Source organism: Pipistrellus hanaki, assembly GCF_964339955.1.
Source record: "Pipistrellus hanaki genome assembly, chromosome: 4".
Classification (NCBI taxonomy): Eukaryota; Metazoa; Chordata; class Mammalia; order Chiroptera; family Vespertilionidae; genus Pipistrellus; species Pipistrellus hanaki.
The window spans coordinates 11,527,935-11,547,718 of record NC_140506.1 but is presented as its reverse complement, the minus strand read 5'-3'; the positions used below and the strand labels follow the sequence as shown (position 1 = coordinate 11,547,718).

Sequence of the window (19,784 nt, the reverse complement as noted above, 5' to 3'; positions counted from 1 at the left end):
AGCTGTGAACCCCATGAAGGCTCTAGAGATTAATCATTTCTTGTCTCTTCACAGTTCCGATGGCTCCAAGCATTCCTTGGCTTGTGGAGGCATAATTCCAATCTCTGCTTCATCCTCACTGGCCTTCTCTTTCTCTCCCTCCTCTTCTATCTCTCATAAAAACACTAATCATTGGATTCAGGACTAACTCATCCGAAATTTTTTAATTACATCTGCAAAACCGTTTTTTCCCAATAACAATTCTTAGTTTCTAGGGATTTTATGTGGCCATATCTATGAGGAGAGAGGGCCATCCTTCCACTTGCTATAAGTATGAAAGTATTTTCTACTTCTATATTAGCATCTCTTATTAAATGAACATACTCTGCAGTTTTTAAAATATTGATTATAGGATGACAATTCTCTTTTAAGTGTTAAGCTTTGTAGATAGATGGTACTGCTATATAAGGTTACATCTTTTTAATACAAAAAAAAGTTGCACTGGATTGACTTTGTAATGTTATCATTTCATCTATCTAATGTCTATAGCTCTCATCATTGTAAAACCATTTTCAAGTTGGCTTCAGAGCAATATACCCTGTAAAAGCTATATGTCTCTTAAGGGATTACTCATGTATTCATTTATATCAATCATGGGTTTTCTGAACCCTGATTTATGCCAGAATTCCTTTTTCCTCCTGTAAATGTATTCGAAAGTCATCTCCAAGGTATAGATTAGAGTTCTAAAACCCACTTGCTGTTGGGAAACTGATGAGCTATTCATAGAAGCTACTTGATCAGAGTAAAAGATGCAGTGGAATAAATGTAGAAAATCATTCTGGAAGTGATGTCTGTCAGTGATTGGCATCTAGATTTCTCAATTATTAACATATTAAATGGGGCATATTGGAAGTATCTATGTGTATAATGAATTTTTTATACTTAGGCATTTTAAATGTATGCATATATTTAATAAAGCATTCAAAATGAATCTGTTTTCTACATAGTTGCATTTTGCACAATATCTTTGGTATATTATGCATGTGAACATACGCATACTGGGGTCATTTTATTAAATGAATGTATACAGTGAGAATTTGGGAACTGCATATTCAACTGATAGTAAAATGTTATAATTTTTAAATTACTTAATGTAAACTATAATAATCAGCTTAAAGGAACAGTTCACCTGATATGTCTATAAGAAGGTATAAGTTTATTATGTCATCCTTGTAATGAAAAGGGGGAGTATTATTTCTTTTTTAAACTGCATTACAAAGTCTACATGAAACTTTTCAGACTTGTGTTTTAAAAGCACTGAAGCTGGGTAGAACTGCATGTATATAAAAACTATTATAAGGAACAAGTGTAATATGTTTGGCTTTGTGAAAATTGAGCTGTTCTTTTGAAAATTACTGGACAATATCTATTTATAATATGCTAATACCTGTGAATCAAAAGAGGTGTACATCAAATGGATTGAAGTTAAGATTGTATCAAAAGGAGGTCTCTTTTTCAGTAAGAAATTAAAACAAGTCCCAGGAGCCACCATTACTACCCTAATGCTGTGCAGGGTCCTTCTGTTTCTAATCCATGCATTATACCTATGTGTTCTCTTTCTTACAGTTCAGCAGAAGAGCAGTTTCACTGGCAGTCACAAGGTAAAATAAGCTTTCTTTGTTTAAAAAACATATATTTTTATTGATTTGTTGATTTCACAGAGGAAGAGGGAGAGAGAGAGAGAAAAAAAAATCATTGATGAAAGAGGATCATTGATTGGCTACCTCCTGCATGCTCCACACCAGGGATTAAGCCTACAACCCAGGCATACGGCTCAACTGAGAATTGAACCATGACCTCCTGATTCACAGGTCAATGCTCAACCACTGAGCCAGGTGGGTCGGGCCAAGTATGCCTTCTTGATGAACACTTATTACATGTGTCTCTATTGATTAATTTCCTTGTGAACTTTAGGAAGAGACTTATGAAAATGAGCATGACAACACCATAACACTAAAATTTAGTGAAGTTGTGATAGCTCACAATTTCATGGGACCTAAGGTCTCACAATTCCCTGGTCACTTTCTGTCCTTCATGTGAACATGGAATTGGGGGGTAGGGTGAGAGTTAGCTTTTAATGCTGATTGACTGAAGATTACACTATGATAATGAGAACTTCATAGTACTTTTGATTTTTAAATGATTACCTTAAGCTTTAATATCATCTCATGTTTATGACTTTAAAATACTACAATTTCAGATGGTCAAAAAGATATCGAAGACGAACTCACAACAGGTCTGGAGCTGGTGGACTCCTGTATTAGATCGCTGCAGGAATCTGGAATACTTGACCCACAGGATTATTCCACAAGTGAAAGTAAGTCAAGTGACAATTATATTCGAAGACAATTAAAAAAATATCATGCCATTATTTTTCTAATATAACTAATATTATGAGACATATTGAATAGGACTTCTAGACATATTTATACTTATGTTATGTATTTCACTTCACTCTCACCTACTTCCTTCCCACATTACCCCTCCCCAATTCACATGAAATTGTAAATGCTCTTAAATCAGTAATTGGCATCTAATGTTTTCACCAATTATTGATATAATGATTATTTTCACCAATTACTGATGTAATTGTGATTCTCAACAATTCTCTGATAAACATTTTAGCCTCTAGACCAGCACATTGTATGAACACATCATATATGTGTTTAATCAACTCAGTGTCTGCTTTAAAATTAATTGGCAATGCCTTACTCCTACAGATTATTGTTGTTAGAGATTTTAAACCATATGGTTTAAAATTATATAACAAAATAGGAAAAGTGGGTGTAATATATGCTACTGTTTAAGTGTAATACACTTTTTACAATTCTATATTTAGCAATTTTATATTGCTGTATTAATCTCAATAGAGTATTTAAAGATTTCTTTACCTCCACTTAATTACATATTTTTCAACCAGACTGGTTGAGATGTAAAATAAAAGCGCTGAATTGAAATGAGCCTCACATTAATAAATCATAAAATTATCTTAATTTATTTCAATAAAATCCTATAAAAAGCTAAAATCTAAATCATTAAAACTTACATTATCTTGATAATTTCTACATTAGAAATCAGTGGAGCATTTTGTTCCTTAATTTATAAAAATAAAATTTCCTTGAATATTCATCAAGGTTTGCCATAGAAAAGGAAGAAGATATAAGAATAAAATAGTATAGTGCTCTTGAAACCATTTCACTTACATATTAGTGTATTTTCTCTATAATCTTTCTAATTCCACTACTCATAGGGCAGTATCATCATGAATATCTCAATTTATTTAAATACATCCCCTCAATGAAGCTCCTAAAGTAAGATGCATGATTTTTGTTCTCTCTATTTTGTATTTTAAAATGTAGGATAGTTTCCTCTTCTCTCTGAGTCAATAAATTTATTTCCTTTTTATCGGCAGTTGTACTTAAAATATATTTAATTAAGATTTGATGTACTCAAACTCCCCCTTTATTAGACAGTAAGGAAAGCAGAGATAAAATAGTGTACCTTAGGATTATATTGGATATCTCATATGTGACACTAAAATAATAAATATATTTTATTATGAGGTTAGGAGAGGGGATGTTTTAATACATGGAAAGTATATAAAAATAAGAAAGAGTAAAATTAAAATGAGATAAATTGACTCTGCTAATCTAGCTCTACCTGTAAACACAATGCATTTCTTTGAAAAAAATAAAAATTTAAGTTTGTAGTAAACAAAGATAAAATAGTGATGTGATGTTTATGAGACACTAATATTAATGAAGTAAATGTTGAAATCAAAGGAATAGATACACTAGTGACTGCAAATACAAAGAACACAAAAAGTGGAAATGAAAAGCAAATGTGAGTGAAGTGGAATTTCATGCAGAAGCACTAAGTATGGTCAAAAACAAAGTGAAAACAACTTATAAAGATGTGATAAACTCATAATAAAATCTAGTGAACATATATGCACCAAACTACATAGCGTCTGAATATTAAAACAAAAAATATTAAAAATGATAAAGTTGATGAAAAATATTATGAATATATCAATGCCTGTTTATCAGCTAGACTGAATACTGGAGGAAAAAGCCATAGAAATCCAGAACAAATAATAAATGAACTTATATTTGCTGAATGGTAATATACATTTTTTATATATGTCCAAAGGAATAATTATAAATATTGATCTGCTACCACATGGTAAAGACAATTTTATACATTAAGAAGTATAGCCCTAGCCGGTTTAGTCAGTGGATAGAATGTTGGCCTGCAGACTGAAAAGTTTCAGGTTCTATTCTGGTAAAGGGCACCTGCTGGAATTGTGGACTCAATCCCCAGTAGGGGGCATGCATGAGGCAGCCAATCAATGATTTTCTCTCATCATTGGTTTCTATCTCTCTCTCCTTCTCCTTTCCTCTCTGAAATCAATTTTAAAAAGCATATAAAGGTCACATTTTAATAATGACTCCTAAAACTGAATAGCAAAAAATAAGCAAAAACCCTATCTAATAAAAGAGTAATAAGCAAATTTACCCCATATACACTGTAGCACAGGAGTATCTCCCAAAAGTATCTCTGCTGCTACACCCACAAGCCACGCCCACCAGCCATTCAGGAGCTGGTATGCAAATTAACCCAACCAAGATGGCTGCAGCCACAGAGAGAGCAGGAGGCTTGGATTTCCTTGGCAATGGAGAAAACCAAGCTTTCCACCTGCCCTTACTGGCCCTGGCCTCCACTCAAGGTTAAAAAGTTTCAACTATAGAAGATAAATTAATTCCAACAAATATGGTAGGATTGGGCCTGAAAGGGCAATCAGACATCCCTCGAGGGATCCCAGATTGGAGGGGGTGCATGCTGGGCTAAGGGACACCCCCCTCCCCCCCCCCCCCCCGCCCCATGCACGAATTTCATGCACTGGGCCTCTAGTATAATCATATTAAAATTAAGAACCAGGCTTTTGGATCTACTGAAACAAATTTGGTCACTGCTGGATTTTTGTTTTTCAGAAAGATTAGTTATTATGTACTGAATTAGCTGTCTGAAAACTCCTAGGATTTTACTTGATTGTCTTTTTTATAAGCCTACCCTTCCTTGTTTGGAGATAGGAAAGAAATAAGGCAAACACAATAACAACCAAAGAAAGAAACAGGTTGTAGAAGTGCCACCTAAAAGTTTTATGCCATAGGCTCTGAACCATAGTGAAATGTGAAATATTGTTGTTCTTAACATTTTCAGAGTCAGTTTGAGAAGAATTAATTGAGAAAATTTTAGGAAATTAATTTAAAAATATTGAGTGGATAACTAATATTTTGAGTATTAACTGTTGCTAATTTTAAGTACTTAACAAATAAAATCCAAGTTTTTGTATCTGTATCAAGGTTCAAAATGGAAATAGATTCTTCTCAAAAGAGTTGAACTGATGGGAATTTGAGGTACTATTTGCAAAGATTAACAGAATAAATGATGTCTGCTGAGATTCACAGGTAACAGCAACAAACAGAAGCCCTTTCCACCAGCAGTCCTGAAGGAAAGTGTAGGGAATAGTAGCAGCAGAGTCAAGAGGCATGGCAGGAGCAGAGGTATAACATAGGACCTTTCTCTCCTCTCACCTTCTCTGCCCTTCCTGCGCTTCCAAATCCAGTCAGAAAACAAACAGAAGGGACTCCTGTGCTACAGTGTATATGGGGTAAAGGGCAGATAATGAATATGGGGAGTAAAGAAAGTAATCAGCAGAACATTCTGCTAAAGGCTGGAAGAAGATATGTTTATATTATTTTTTATTGATTTTTATTTTCATTTTTAAAATTTTTATTTTATTGTTTAAAGTATTACATATAGTAGTACATATGTCTCCCTTTTCCCCATTAACTTCCCCCTGGCTTCCCCTACCCCCAGGAACATGCCCTCCTCCAACCCCTCCCCCAGTATCTGTGTCCATTGTTCATTGGTTATGCTTATATGTATGCATACATGTCCTTCGGTTGATCTCTTACCTCCCCCGCAACCCTCCTTAGCCTTCCCACTGTAATTTGACAGTCTGTTCGATGCTTCTCTGCCTCTGTATCTATCTTTTTGTTCATTAGGTTGTAATTTTCTTTATTATCCATAAATGAGTGATATCATGTGGTATTCTTGCCATTTGCAGCAGCATGGATGGAACTGGAGAGCATTATACTAAGTGAAATCAGCCAGTCAGTGAAAGAAAAATACCATGTTTATATTCTTGATATATAAATTCAGCACATAGATATGTTGTGGCTCTATGACACATTTCATCTAGTATTATGAGCCCATCAGATTCTGCTAGTCCCTTGATTTTGTGATTATCCAATCAATGGATTCATTAGCTAGAACAGATATGGAATAGCTAATGCAAAACTGGACTGGCACACTGCCCTTGAGAGCCAGCCTCTTAGTCCTAACTCAGAAAACACAACAACACTAAATACAGTCTAAAAACAGCTTGAAACAGTTCTAAGTGGCAACCAATCTCTACTTCTAAGTGCATAGTACTTAATTTATTGTTTTTAAAAGCTGTTTTCATATGTCTTTCCAAAATCTGATTAAAATAAAATTTGAGTCTTAGCCAATCTTCTTGACCCTCAGACTAGTAATAACTGCTCTACTGTACTGACTATAGTGTCATACAGTTACCAGTGTTTCTCAACACGTGGTGTTTTTTTAAGTGCCATCCATTCTGAACAGTATGCAAATCATGTATACAACCTTAGCCACTGGCACTGTTCTGTGACCGCCAGCTGTGTAATTTCAATTCCAGCAAATATATGTCACATAGTCACTAGGAAAATTGCTATTGCTTTTCTGGGGGAAAAATGTTACTGACAGAAGCTCGGGGCCATTAGCATCTCACATAATGTACAGCTTGACCCAAACTGCTATGGACAAGCTACCCTATTTAATCCATGCATCCTTTGAGAAATAAGCTCAGAGAAAGGGGTGATTATACTAGCCAAAAAGTAACAAAAATATGTCAGTCAAAATCAGAAATTGAATGGACACCTTGGGGAAAAAAAGGACTTACATGTTTATAGGAATTGTTAATTGCTTTAAATATTATATTTTGAAATAGTAATTATTTCTGTCTGTAGCAAATTGAAGTTCCACTGTATCCTAGAAAATGCCAGCATCCAGTAGCAATAAAATTTTAGGAGCTTAATATATTCTGAGTGTTATGGCAAAGAATGGAATGTCATCTTAGTCTGAGTTTTCAAATCAGAATATATTCAAAAAATCAAGAATCAATCATGGAAGGTACCATCCTGAGAAGGTGAAATCCAAATAAAACAGTCATATGTAGTTTGAGAAAATGAATATATCATATACTCTTGATTTATAGTCGGTCATTTTCATTTAGTTACTGTGAGTACACTTAATTCTGTGTAGTGAGAGAATTGTTGGGAGATCATGTTATTAAAATGCTTTAAGATATAATTCCATATATTCTTATGCAATAATAATAAAGGTAAGAGACATCCTTATGAGGTAAATATTTGCATAATTCCAACGTAAGTATTTGCATAATTCCAATTCACAAATGATGCTGAAATGGTTTAGGAGGGTAAGGTTTTTATAATAATTATAAAGCAAATCAAAATGAGAAATACATTGATTATGTGACTCACATTATTAATGCCATTCTCAGGGAAAGAGGATTTACTGGCTTGTTTGACTTTCTATTGTGGTGGCAGCTAAACGCTTAGTTAGGCCTGACAGGGTGAAGAGCCTCTGGGTGTGGGCACAGGTGGCCTAGCCTCCCCTTGGAGCCAGGATTCAAGTCCTGCTGCTGCCTCACTTCACCAGTGGTTGAGGACTGTCACTGGGACTCTGGAGACCCTGAGTCATTTCCTGGAAGCATTTATTCAAGTCAGTTGAGTTTATCCTCAGATTGTTCATTTCCCGTGAAATCACATTATCCTATGCCTTATGGTCCAAGTTTTGAAATACTAATGAGACAGTCTCCTTTCCAACAGATCATTATTGTTCCAGGTTTTTAGATTCCAAATTAGCTCACACCCACTTCCACCTACTTCTAGAGCCTACGGGAAGCCAGCAGTGGCAGTTTGTGATCAAAAGTCAGGAAAAATCCAGGTGTCACACCGGGTGTCATTCTGTCTCCAGGGAGCTATAATCTTTCTTTCCAGATACTGTCACTAGCTTTTTTTTTTTTTTTTTTTTTTTTTTAGCTAATGTTCAATTTATTTTTCTTTGTTATTCTTCTAACACGTAGGTATTTAAGAAGCACGTTAGGCCTTCTCCAAAGAGGTCACCAGCTCAGAGTCAAACCTAGGAATCAAAGGGAAGGCAAAGACATAAATTACCAAATGCTCCTTAAGCAAGAGAGAACAATGTAGAGTTCTCATTAAAAACATCACTCTTAGGGTCTTCTGGGTTAAAGTAAAAAGTTAGTACCTGGTGGAAATTTCTAATGGAAACATAATTAGGTTTTGAATTTTCAAGGCACCGTAGATGCCTACAACTTTCATATGAGCACCAGGTGCAAGCTGGCAAAAGCCAGAACAGTATTAGAACTGGTATGAGCATGAGAAAAAGTAGAGGCTGAAAGCCCTCATTAGAAAAATCAGAATAAGCAGACTTTCCCCCAGAGACAGCGGAAGGCGAGGTCTCCTGGTAACACCTTATGGAGATGTGTTGTGAGATTTCTCAGAAGTTAAAACATAAGCCTACCCTGTTTGGCTCAGTGAATAGAGCTTTGGCCTTTGGATTGAAGGGTCCCAAGTTCGATTCCAGTCAAGGGTACATGCACGCGTTGTGGGCTAGATCCCCAGTAGGGAATGTGCTGGAGGCAGCCGATCAATGATTATCTCTCATCATTAATGTTTCTATCTCTCTCTCCCCCTCTCTCTTCCTCTCTGAAATCAATACAAATAAATATTAAAAAAACAACAACACTAAAACTGCCTCTGATCAAATAATAAGTCACTTCCACAGCAACTGATGTAAGCAAATCTTAATATACTGAGGCTTTATTATATCACCATAGGCCCAGGTAGCTGTTATAATTACTCATTTTTTTACATTTGTGCATTAAACACTTATTAACAGTGCCACAGAGTCTCTGCCTTGTGGTATTTACACTCCAGTCAGGGAATTCTGAAATCAAGCCATCTAAATACTGTAATTTCAGGTGGATGCTCACTGCAAGCAATGCCAAAGCTGGTACTGGGTACTTAAAAATCCTGGGGGCCCCTGAGACCTTCTCAGGGGCTCTGAAAAGGCACCAATTTTCACAATAATCCTCCAATGTTATCCATGCTCACCCCCACACAGTGAGAGCTAGGGTGAGAACGAGGGTCTCACAGGATGAGAGCCCCACGGGGAATAAAAGCATCATTGTTTAGAGGGCGCATTGATGTATGCTCTTGTTTTAAATATTTTCCAGTGTTTATACACTAAGTAGCATTCTTTATCACCCATAGAAATAAAAGCTCTCTGGGGTCCTTGGTAATTTTCATGAGTGTGAAAGTTCATGAGACCGGAAAGTTTGAGAGCTTCTCTGGTTCTGAGAGAATGATCAAAGGGCCAGGAAGTCTTCCACTGTGAGAAGGTGTTTGATCAGGGACCTGAGTAAATTGCACAAGCAGGCCATGTGGATAGCCAAGGAAGAGATTTCCAGCAAATCCAAAGCTGGTTTTAATGCTGGTGTTAAGTCCACAAATAATGTAGAGTGTTGTCAGGGTAGAGCTTTTAAATTTAGTTTCCTTCTAAATTTATTTGTATCAATTTTCAATTCTTTGCATAATTATTGATACTAAGAAATAGGAACCCATTACCTTGGACAATTTATATATATATATATATATATATATATATATATATATATATATATATATATATATATAATGTTTTCTGACTTTGTGATACATTCACTTTTTAAATTGTATATAATCTGAATATAAACTTCTATAAGAAAATACTTAAGGAATGGAGCAAACTATAAAATACCATTCTATGATTATACAGGTCATATATGTCATGTCAAATCCAATGCACAAAATACATTCTTGAACTATACATTTTTATTTAAAGTTGTACATTTAAACTTTAGTTTTTTCTTATGTCCCTCCCTTGTGCACAGATGAAAAAAAGTAAGAAAGTTATTGCATCGTCTGGACACTTAACCAATGCTCAATTCTCCGTACATGGTAAAACTTGAAAAGCAAACTAATTAAGCCAGTAACATTGCTTGAATCTAAATCAGTTTTAAAAGCTAAGTAAGTACTTCTCTATTCCTGAGACCATTATAGCTTTAATTTTCACATAAAACATTAAACAGGGAAAGCAGTTGACTACATGGAATCGATCTTCTGGGGATAGACTTTGAAATGAAGTTTAAAAACACACCTGCCCATACAACAACCACATCACTCTACGTTTCCTGGCATAGCAAGTTTCCCCCTCACTTAATTCTAGGAATGGTAGCTGGGTTCAACCACTGTCTTCAGGGGATTCCTCGGCAGAGCTTGTACTGTGAGGTTTTTGGGTTACTAATGAAGACTGGGGGGAAAGAACCAATGTGTCATGGCTAGGGACTTCTTATTCCAAGTAAGTTAGTAAATTGACAAGTTCATTCAAAGCCCATAAAGAAGAAACTGCTCCTATCAATGAAACTTATTAATAGGGCAATTTAAACAAAAGTCAATATTTCTACTCTGTAGAGTTAACTTGTAGTTAAATATGACTAAAGTGCTTTGAGCTTGGTATGAATCAATTTGATAATCATACAAAGAATTGGTAGTTTTTCTCATTGATTTTGTAATTTATAACAGTTCTTTTGTGTGTAATATACAATTTCCACCCCCTCTTCTTTTTATTCTCACTTAATGCTTTATATAAAGAGATTTCCCCTTTCTCTTTATTTGATCTTGCTCTAGCAATTTACTCTCGTTTAAAATAAAGTAACACTTAACCTCCAAATCATTCTTAAACTTCCACCCAGGTTGAATAGCAGGAGAGTGGGAATTAACGCCAATTCTCTTGTCAGTTACCGATACCTGTGAATCTTGTTGGCATTGTTTTCAAGGGCTACATAAAGATTTGATATAATTTTTAAAGAATCAAATTAACCTAAGAGTAATTATGGAATGTTTCTAAACTTTCTGACAAAGATAAATCTAAACAAAGCCGCCACTGTCAAGTGTCCGGTGCTCAAGGTTCCATCTCAATTTGTAGGTTTTTTATTCCTCTAACTGTCCTGATTTAGCAGGCTCACAAAACACTCATGATCACCTATTTCAGACATTGCCTAGATCTCCTAGCTGTTTAACGAATTCTTGTTAACACTTTCCTTTTAATAGTAAGATGATCCCTTGGAATTAAATTGATAATTACTCTTTAGAGAACTTGTTTTATTCATGTGGCTTTGGCTTCCAATACTGATGATTTTGATAGTTATAGTTCTGTCCTACAATTTCATTTACACATAATCAAACGTTGAACTTGGAAATTATTTAAGTCCTAGAAGGATTAAATTTGTCAGATTATGTGAGAGCCAGTGTTAAAATCAAGCCCAGGGTAGCTTTCTAACTACATAAATTCCCACCATCTCCTCCAAGTAATTTAAAAACTAAGTCCATCCTACCCCAAAGCACTGAGTTGTCAATACACACAATCTCCTACCAATCTTTTCCTTGGGAATGCCACATGGTGGGAGTTTCTGCTTTCTCCATACCCATTGAGTGAATATATGTTGTATTCTGGGACAGATGTTCAACTGAAGCAGACCAGAATTAGCAACTCCCAATAAATCACCTTAAAACTTGTGGAAACAGAAGGTGTGTGGCTGATTGTCACAAGGCAGTTCTGTCTGCTCAGTTTTCTAGAATAATGCACTGGGCAGAGCGGGGAAACTCTTGGGAACTTATCAGTGATGGCAGTAATATTATCCTTCCAGTGGTCGGCTGAAGAGTGTCCCGTAACTTTTGGCTCTTCTTCATTTCCTGTCTCCACTTGGTCACCAAGTCTTCATCAGCTTTTCTTTTAAAATGTCTCTTACATAAACAATTTCCTCTCCCTTCCCAATGAAGCCACTACTCCCACTGGGATTACCGTAGGTTTCCTTTCTCTGCACAGCAAAGCCCTAGGTCCTAGTCTCTCCAGTATGTTTAGAATCTCTGCTCTCATCCTATCCCCCTCCTTCCAGATGTGCAATACTCTGCAAAATCCGTCTGCTAAACAATTAAGATCCCCCAGTCTGGTCTGTTCAAAGGGTTAAGGTAACATAGAGGGACAGGATTCTGTACCCTGGACAGCCAGACATCAGAGCAGGCTGCATTTAAACAGCACTTTAAGAATGAATTTTGAGGTCGATTAAGAATGGAATTTCAGGCTGGGAGAACAGAGAGAGAACTTTGCTTTTCTTATCTCTTTGCCTTGACACTAGATTTTGTTTTTAATATCAAGCGAGCCATTTTAATGATCTATATCTTGAAAGTCTCATTTGTAAAATGAAAGCTCACACAGGGTGTTGAAAGAAAGCATTAAGTGATATATGGGACCATACTGTCATAAGGTTTTTAGGACAAATTCCAATTAAGGCTTTATTATTCTCAGACCATGTGGCTATATAATTAGATAATTAGATAATAATACTAATAACTAACATTTATGGAGTAACTTATATTTTTCTAAGCACTTGCACATCCATTATCTCATTAGGTGCTCAAATGTGCAGAGATTAAATTTATAGAGACAGAAAGCTGCAGTGTGGTAGGTAACAGGCACTCTGAAGCCAGACTGCCTTGCGAACACCAAGCCCCACCACCAGCTCTGCAGTCTTAGTGAGTGGGACCTCCAGGTCTGTCACCACAACTAGGGATGAGGGTACCTTCCTGCCTGGAGTCTTGTTAACATTCAATAGGTTAATAGACGTCAAGTGCCCAGGGCAGTCCCTAGAGCTTCGGAAGTGCTCAGTGGAGAGTAGCTGGTATTACTAGCATCATCATCATCATCATCATCATCATCATCATCTTCATCATCTGTGCTTCCACCAATGGAAGGTGGGCTAGAGCCCAGGACTGCTGAATTCTAAATAATGCCTTGGGAATGCCATACTGAAGGCCTCTAGCATTTTCTGTATTATTGCAAAGAATGTATAGTCTAGTTAAGGTTTCCTGTATTCTAGGACTGGTGTTCAACTAAAGAGGAAATAATTAGTAATTCTAGATGAAGACTCAACAACATGAGTACACATGATTATGAATACCATAAAATATCTAGTTCCTTTCAGAAGAAATTGTCTTTCTCAGTTTGGCTTATTTCACTTAGCATAATATTTTCTAGGTCCATCCAGGTTGTCCCAAAGGGTAAGAGATCCCTCTTTTTTACAGCTGCATGGAACAGACTGACATAGCTTAATGTGGGGGTTATGGGGGAACAAGAAGAGCTAAACCAAAGAACTTACATACATATATACATAGGCCATAGAAATGGGCAATAAAGTAGTGAATAGCTAGGGGGTGGGTAGGGACTGGGAAGAGGGGGAGCAAGAAGGGGCAAAACTGGAGATATCTGTAATACTATCAACAATAAAAATACATTAAAAAAGGGAGAAGAAATTGTCTGTACATGGTAGTGTATGTGTATTACAACCTGCACGTGAGTCTCAACTTCTACACAAAAAATTAACATGGTGATCTTTTCATGTGCTGAAATTAGTCTCCTCCCACTAATGATGGACCCCAAGTTTCTCCTAGTCAGCACCCAGATTCTGGAAAGAGAGGTCCCTCGGGGAAGTCCCACAGTCTGAGGGGTGAAGATTTCTCTTGCAAACAAACTGACTTCTATGCAGGGATGGATTTTCAACCTTAAATGCTTATGTGTGTGCATATGACCTAAATAGTGCTTTGATGTTTAATGATAACAACTTCTGGACTTGAAGATGGAAGATGAGGATCCAAGCCTCATCTTCATTTTACCAAGTGTGGGACGCTGGCTGACTTCTCGACAACTCTAACAATAAGGGAAAAGATACAAAGGTAGTTTTTTTCACAGATTATGTGGTCTGTAGTAACTTCATATATTTGAAAGCATGATGAGACATTAGCATTTCACTCCAGTTTTTCCCAAGGTGTTTTTGTAGGATCATTGGCAGGTTCCATGGCCCTCGTCTCTATAGCACCCTTAGAATTTCTCCCCTCTGTGCAGTTGGGACCAGTCTGTCTCAATCAGATCAAGGACACATGCTGTCTGGAGTTTTATCAGTTTATTAAAAAATGGCTTCACTTTCTCTTCCTGGCCACTGGGCTGAGATATTTTGAGTAGATACTTGAGTTCAGCTTTGTCCAATGATGTGTAAGGCTCACAATGGTCAAAGACATCACTGTGACCAGGTCAGTGTCCTTGAAGAATACATACCCGAGTGTGCCTTCTGCTTTCTGTGACTTCAGAGGACATTGTGACCCACTGTTCCTCATAGTTGAAGTTTCTTCTGTTGCAGTTAACTGCAGTGATAGCAAGATTCCATTTCCCTGGGTGGAGTTTGAAGTCTAGGTCTCTTTCTCTCCTCCCACCTAAGTGTTCTTACATTGCCCCGTCACCTTGCACATGCATTGTGTCCTCAAGACTGCAGCCTCATTTTACCACTATCCCAAGCAAGACTTGATGGAAACCCTTATGTTTTAGAGGGGAAAAATCATGGTTTAGAGCTAAAAGCAATAATGCTTTTTAAATCTATGGAAAATTGGTATTTTCTACCTCAATGCACAGTAATATTGGTAAAGCTAATCAAGTGTTAGTTATATGTAAATTTTACTTGTATAATAAAGTAATTAAGACTTTTTCTATCATATTAGCTTTTTCCATATTCTCATGTAGCTGTACTTTCTAAATTGGAATGAGTAATGCTGTTGATTTGAAACCTAGTGAGCGATGGAAAAATCGCTCTATAATTTTTGCCTGTTGTCTGACTGTTTCGTCCTTGACAGGTGATGTGTCACTGTTGTAATATTATGATATATTGCTCATTACTTCAATTACCTTTGTCAGAGTACATTGAGGTTTTATGCTGGAGATGTGTGAGCAAAGTAATGAGATAGAGAATTTTGGTTTGTTTTCATTGAGTATCGATAAAATACATGGCTGATTGTATAAAAGATGAACAAATCTGATTATTTCATGATGTTTATTTCAGGAGCACATAAATCATATTTTTAACTGAAATACCTTTTGAAAGATATTTTCAATTGTCACCTTAAGATCCTACAAGGAAAACATTTGTAGATTTCTGGAGATAATTTTATGAATCTATTCAGAGTCTATAAATCGTTTCACTTGCTAACTATATCTGTAATAAAGTTCATCAGTGTAAAGTCACATGGTCTGTCTTAACCAGGACATGCAACTCTTCTGCTTTATAGATTATGTTAAACTGTTTCTATGAGGGTAAATATTTTACTTTATTCCATTTTATTGACATGTCCAAAAATCTGTGCATTGTTGTATCAGTTTCAGTTTTCACTGCTCTGGAGGTGCTTTATCTTGGGGCAGATGTGCAGAAAAATAGCCCAAGAAAGTCTAGTGGGAAGGTACCTGTTGTCAGTGACCACTAGCCTTAAAGGGCTTTGCCTCTTCCACCATAGCTCACTCTCTCCCATTAGGTTGTGGCTTTCAGGAAGGTAGGGACCAAGGAGAAAACCCTTGGCCAGAATTCGTCACCATCCTCCCAGTGCTTACTATACCTCCTCCTCCTGGCAGTCAGTCCCCATCCATCTGTGTCCCCACCAATGGTCCCCCTTTTCTTTCCCATCTGTGTCTCCCTTTCGTTCCAGAAGCTCTCCCACGCCTCAGCCTGACTACCCTGGGCCTCAAAGTCCACTTGTTGGTTCTGGCTCCCTTTCTGGCAGTTTCCACATCAGCAGTGGGGACAATATGTTCCTGGGGACCAGAATGAAACACTCAGAATATGCACTCCCCATAGAGGCATCATATAGCTGGTGATTGGGCCTATAATACCATCAGTATGGATTAAACGATTTTTTGCAGGCTATTGCAAACTTCGCCATCTGGTATATACTGTTTTCTTGGGACTCTATTTTCTAAATTAAAAGAAAATGAATTACAATTGTACTTTTGTTATGCTCTTCATGATGAAATTGGGTTGGATGGAAATGTTTTTATCTTTTTCCTTGAGTTTTTTTCCCCCAGGAACTGTACAGATTCCAAAGTCTTTACCATGTTATTTGATTGGCTTCTTACTCAATATCCAATAATGAAAAAATATTTTTACATTGTTTAGAATGTCCATTTGGGGTATCAGAAGGGATGGGACTGTTTTAAATGGTAAAAATTACATGAACCAATGTATTTTAAAGAGCACACATTATTTCATAAAAATAAGGCTTATGCCACATCAAATATGCAGTCTTGGTTGAAATATAAAATTATGTTCTTTTAAAGAAAGAAATAAAGATCTTGAAATTTGCTCACTCTTATTACAAAAGATTCTATTGTCTAAAACAGCCAGAGAGAGATATGTAAAGGATGAGATAGCGATTATGTCATAGTCTGTGTGTATGTAATTTCCTTCCATCCAAAAAGAAGTAACTTGCTCTGTGATTAACATAACATGAGAAAATTTGTGTTGCCAAATCCTCCTCCTTCCAACTCACTCTACTTACTCCAATCCCTTCTCAAACATACACAATGGAAATTGACAAGTATGCTTCCACTCCTCTATACTTCTCTTTTTTTAAATTCCCAAAGTAAATACGAAATTTGATTAAAGAAATGTTGCTTAAAAAGAAATTGAGCAAACTATTGCAAGGATGCTATCTACCTGAAATGCAAGAAAATAAAATACAGTTCTTTTGCAAAGTATAATTAAAGGATGGAGCCAGGAACTTTTTCCCACTGCTCCATCACTTGCACTGTCAGCCATGTTACCATCACCATTTGTAGCACTGTGTCCTGTCTTTGTTCTCCTGCTGTGCACAGATGTGATGGCAAAGATTACTAGCCATCAGAGATCCTCTGAGAAAGAGCGAATTCCACATTGTAGAAAGAGCTATTAATATTTTAAGCACTGTCAACCCTTCAGGGGTTGAGGTATTACATCACTATTTATACGATAAAATTTGTTACTGATTGGAAGGTTTTGAGGGTTTTAGCAGCCTGATAATTAAGTAGGAGATATAATTATAATAATGCAATTAATGTGCATTAATAGGTGGACTTTCAAACGTTTCTGATATTGTCTGATCCAAAAATAACTACTTGATTAACTAATTTGTCTCCTAAGAAATATGTCTATGTAGGTCAGGATGAGATCATTTGGGGGAGGGGGAGGGTTGAAATCTATTCATTTGAGAACTCTAAACCTCAAAAAAAAAAAATCTCATTTAAGAGCTGGAGTCAAATTATATGGTCATTTTAGTTCTCAGAATTCAAAGCATAGATGGCTGGAATCATGTGTGTGATAATTCTAGGCTAGTCTCAATAAATAATACATGTCATTTCTGCTTCACTGAGGCTGTCACTTACTGCTCTAAATGACTTTCAATGCAGGGCCCAGCCTGCTCTCCCAGAGTGCACTTCAGCTCAATTCCAAACCTGAAGGGTCCTTCCAGTTTCCAGCCAGCTACCATAGCAACCAGACCCTGGCCCTGGGTGAGACAGCCCCATCGCTCCCCGCCCGCAGCACACAAGCCCGAAGTGCTGGCCAGAGCTTCAGCCAGGTATGTGTGAGAATGGGGCCCTCTGCTGTATTGGTCGGTGGGCTCCCAGGGGACAGTCCTGGAGCAGAGCTGTGAGAAGGCCACCGGGACCCCTCCTGCCTTCCTGTGGCATGCCCCACAACTTCCTAAGGACGCCTTTGGTGCTGTGAGTGAAGGAAATGAATAATAAAATACCATTATGAAATAACACTGAGTTGTAAACAGGTGTTCTTTAGGAATTTCTGCGAGGAGCTCATGCTATATTTACACTATATATATTTATCTGTGTGGATATGTGAATGTGTGTCCTTACTATTTCTGTGTCTATCTGAGATATAAAGATCGCATGTGTTCTGCTTTTGTGTGTGCACCTGAAACAATTTTTATTCCCCTAAAAAAGCATGAAATTATTCTTTGGGTGACTCATGTAAAGAAACATAATGCCAATGCGTAATCAAGTATGTAGAACTGTTCTGAAGATAATTGTGATAGTTCAGGAATAGTTACACTTTGTCAATTTTTTTTTAACGTGCCCTTAGTTATTCCTTTAAGGTGGATATTTGTTCTTATAGTTTCAGTGTACAGATTCATTAACTACCATTCAAACCAGTTCCAGGTTAGTAGACATTAATAGTAGCTACTAATCTGATTTTTCCCCCCACAAAATGTGTAAATCTTGTGCTAGATCCTGGATGGATGGGTGGCTGGATGGATGGGTGGTTGGATGGATGGGTATATATGTAGGTAGGTATTTTGTTTTGATAACTTTAGAGTTCAAGATATATTCTATCAACCTAGAAGGTGTAATGTGTTTTGTTTTAAGCTATTTTGAACTTATTTTCAGCAGCATAAGGCCCCTTTAAATCCCTTGATCTTAGAATGAAGAACCCACAGCTCCAAAAGCAATCCCTTTAGCTGGCTAGTTGATTTCATCCCTTCTGCATTTATTGGGTGGTGCATATGCTATCTGACCCACCACTGGCTCCTATAACAGCCAAACCTCTCTTTGTCACCAGTTTATTGCCATTATTCCATCCATGTGTCTTTCCAACTAAACTGAAAGTTACTTGGGGGCAGGACCATTTTCATCTTAATCAGCAGCTTCTTGCCATCCACACAGCTCCCAAGTAATGTCTGCTGACAGAGAGGAGGCAAGGCAACTTACAATAGATGGCATAGTACAGTCACTATGAGATGCCTACTTTAGGAGACATGGATGTAAAGGAAGCAAAACCTGAAAAGTCTCAGTGCATTTCTATTACTAACTTATTGCCCAGCAATATATTTTAAAACCAATTGTGTTATTTAAGAAAAACACTTGTCTGTTGCTGCTTTGTAACTTTTACCTGGTAATGCTGAGTTATAGAATTTGTGGATAAAAGAGAGTGGAAAATAAAAGATTTACTGAGAAGATAGGCCTGTCCCTTTTTCTTTATCTGAGTAACCTCAACGAGTAATTTCATGCTTTTTTGTGAGAATAAAAAATTGTATTTAATTTTTTGAAATAAACAAGTGAGATACAGCCATTTTTAACCCTGATATCCAGCCATACTTCTAAGTGGAAGAAGCCACATTCAGAAATAAGGCACATTTTCATACTCAAATTAAACTATAACAACTATGGACTTAGCTTTTACCAGTTCCTAGACATGTACCTAGAAAAACCATAAAGTTCTACTTTTCTCATCAATATCTAATACCCCTGTAATTTGAGTTGAAAACATTGAGTCAACTTAAAAGAAATCTATATATTCCTTATGAAAATATGGAATGAGCATCATGAAAATGGAAATATCAATATAAAATGCAAAATAACTTTCACTTACCTACCTCCTAGGTAAATGAATGATGCCAATATCTTTGCCTCCAACTTATCACCTTTGTTATACCCCAACTGTGAGCATCCTGTAAACCTGCTCACACTTAGCTGTGCGGTAACTAGCTGCAAAATCAAAGCTTCTTTATAAAATTAACAGTTACCATTTATTGAGCACCCAGAAATAATCTGTTTTACACACATCCTCATAGTTAATCTCCCCAAAAGGGCTATATTACTATTTGCATTTT

At 36.7% G+C, this 19,784-nt stretch overlaps 1 protein-coding gene across 5 annotated transcripts in view; it reads left to right on the top strand.

The window, feature by feature from the left end:
- CTNND2 (catenin delta 2) overlaps positions 1 to 19,784 on the top strand; it is a 715,685-nt gene that overhangs the window by 388,793 nt on the left and 307,108 nt on the right. For all 5 annotated transcript variants that reach the window (XM_084880857.1, XM_084880856.1, XM_084880854.1 and 2 more), the window contains 3 exons: positions 1,606 to 1,640; positions 2,240 to 2,356; positions 17,569 to 17,738. In XM_084880857.1, coding sequence (XP_084736983.1) covers positions 1,606 to 1,640; positions 2,240 to 2,356; positions 17,569 to 17,738 — 322 coding nt within the window. The remainder of the gene's footprint in view (positions 1 to 1,605; positions 1,641 to 2,239; positions 2,357 to 17,568; positions 17,739 to 19,784) is intronic.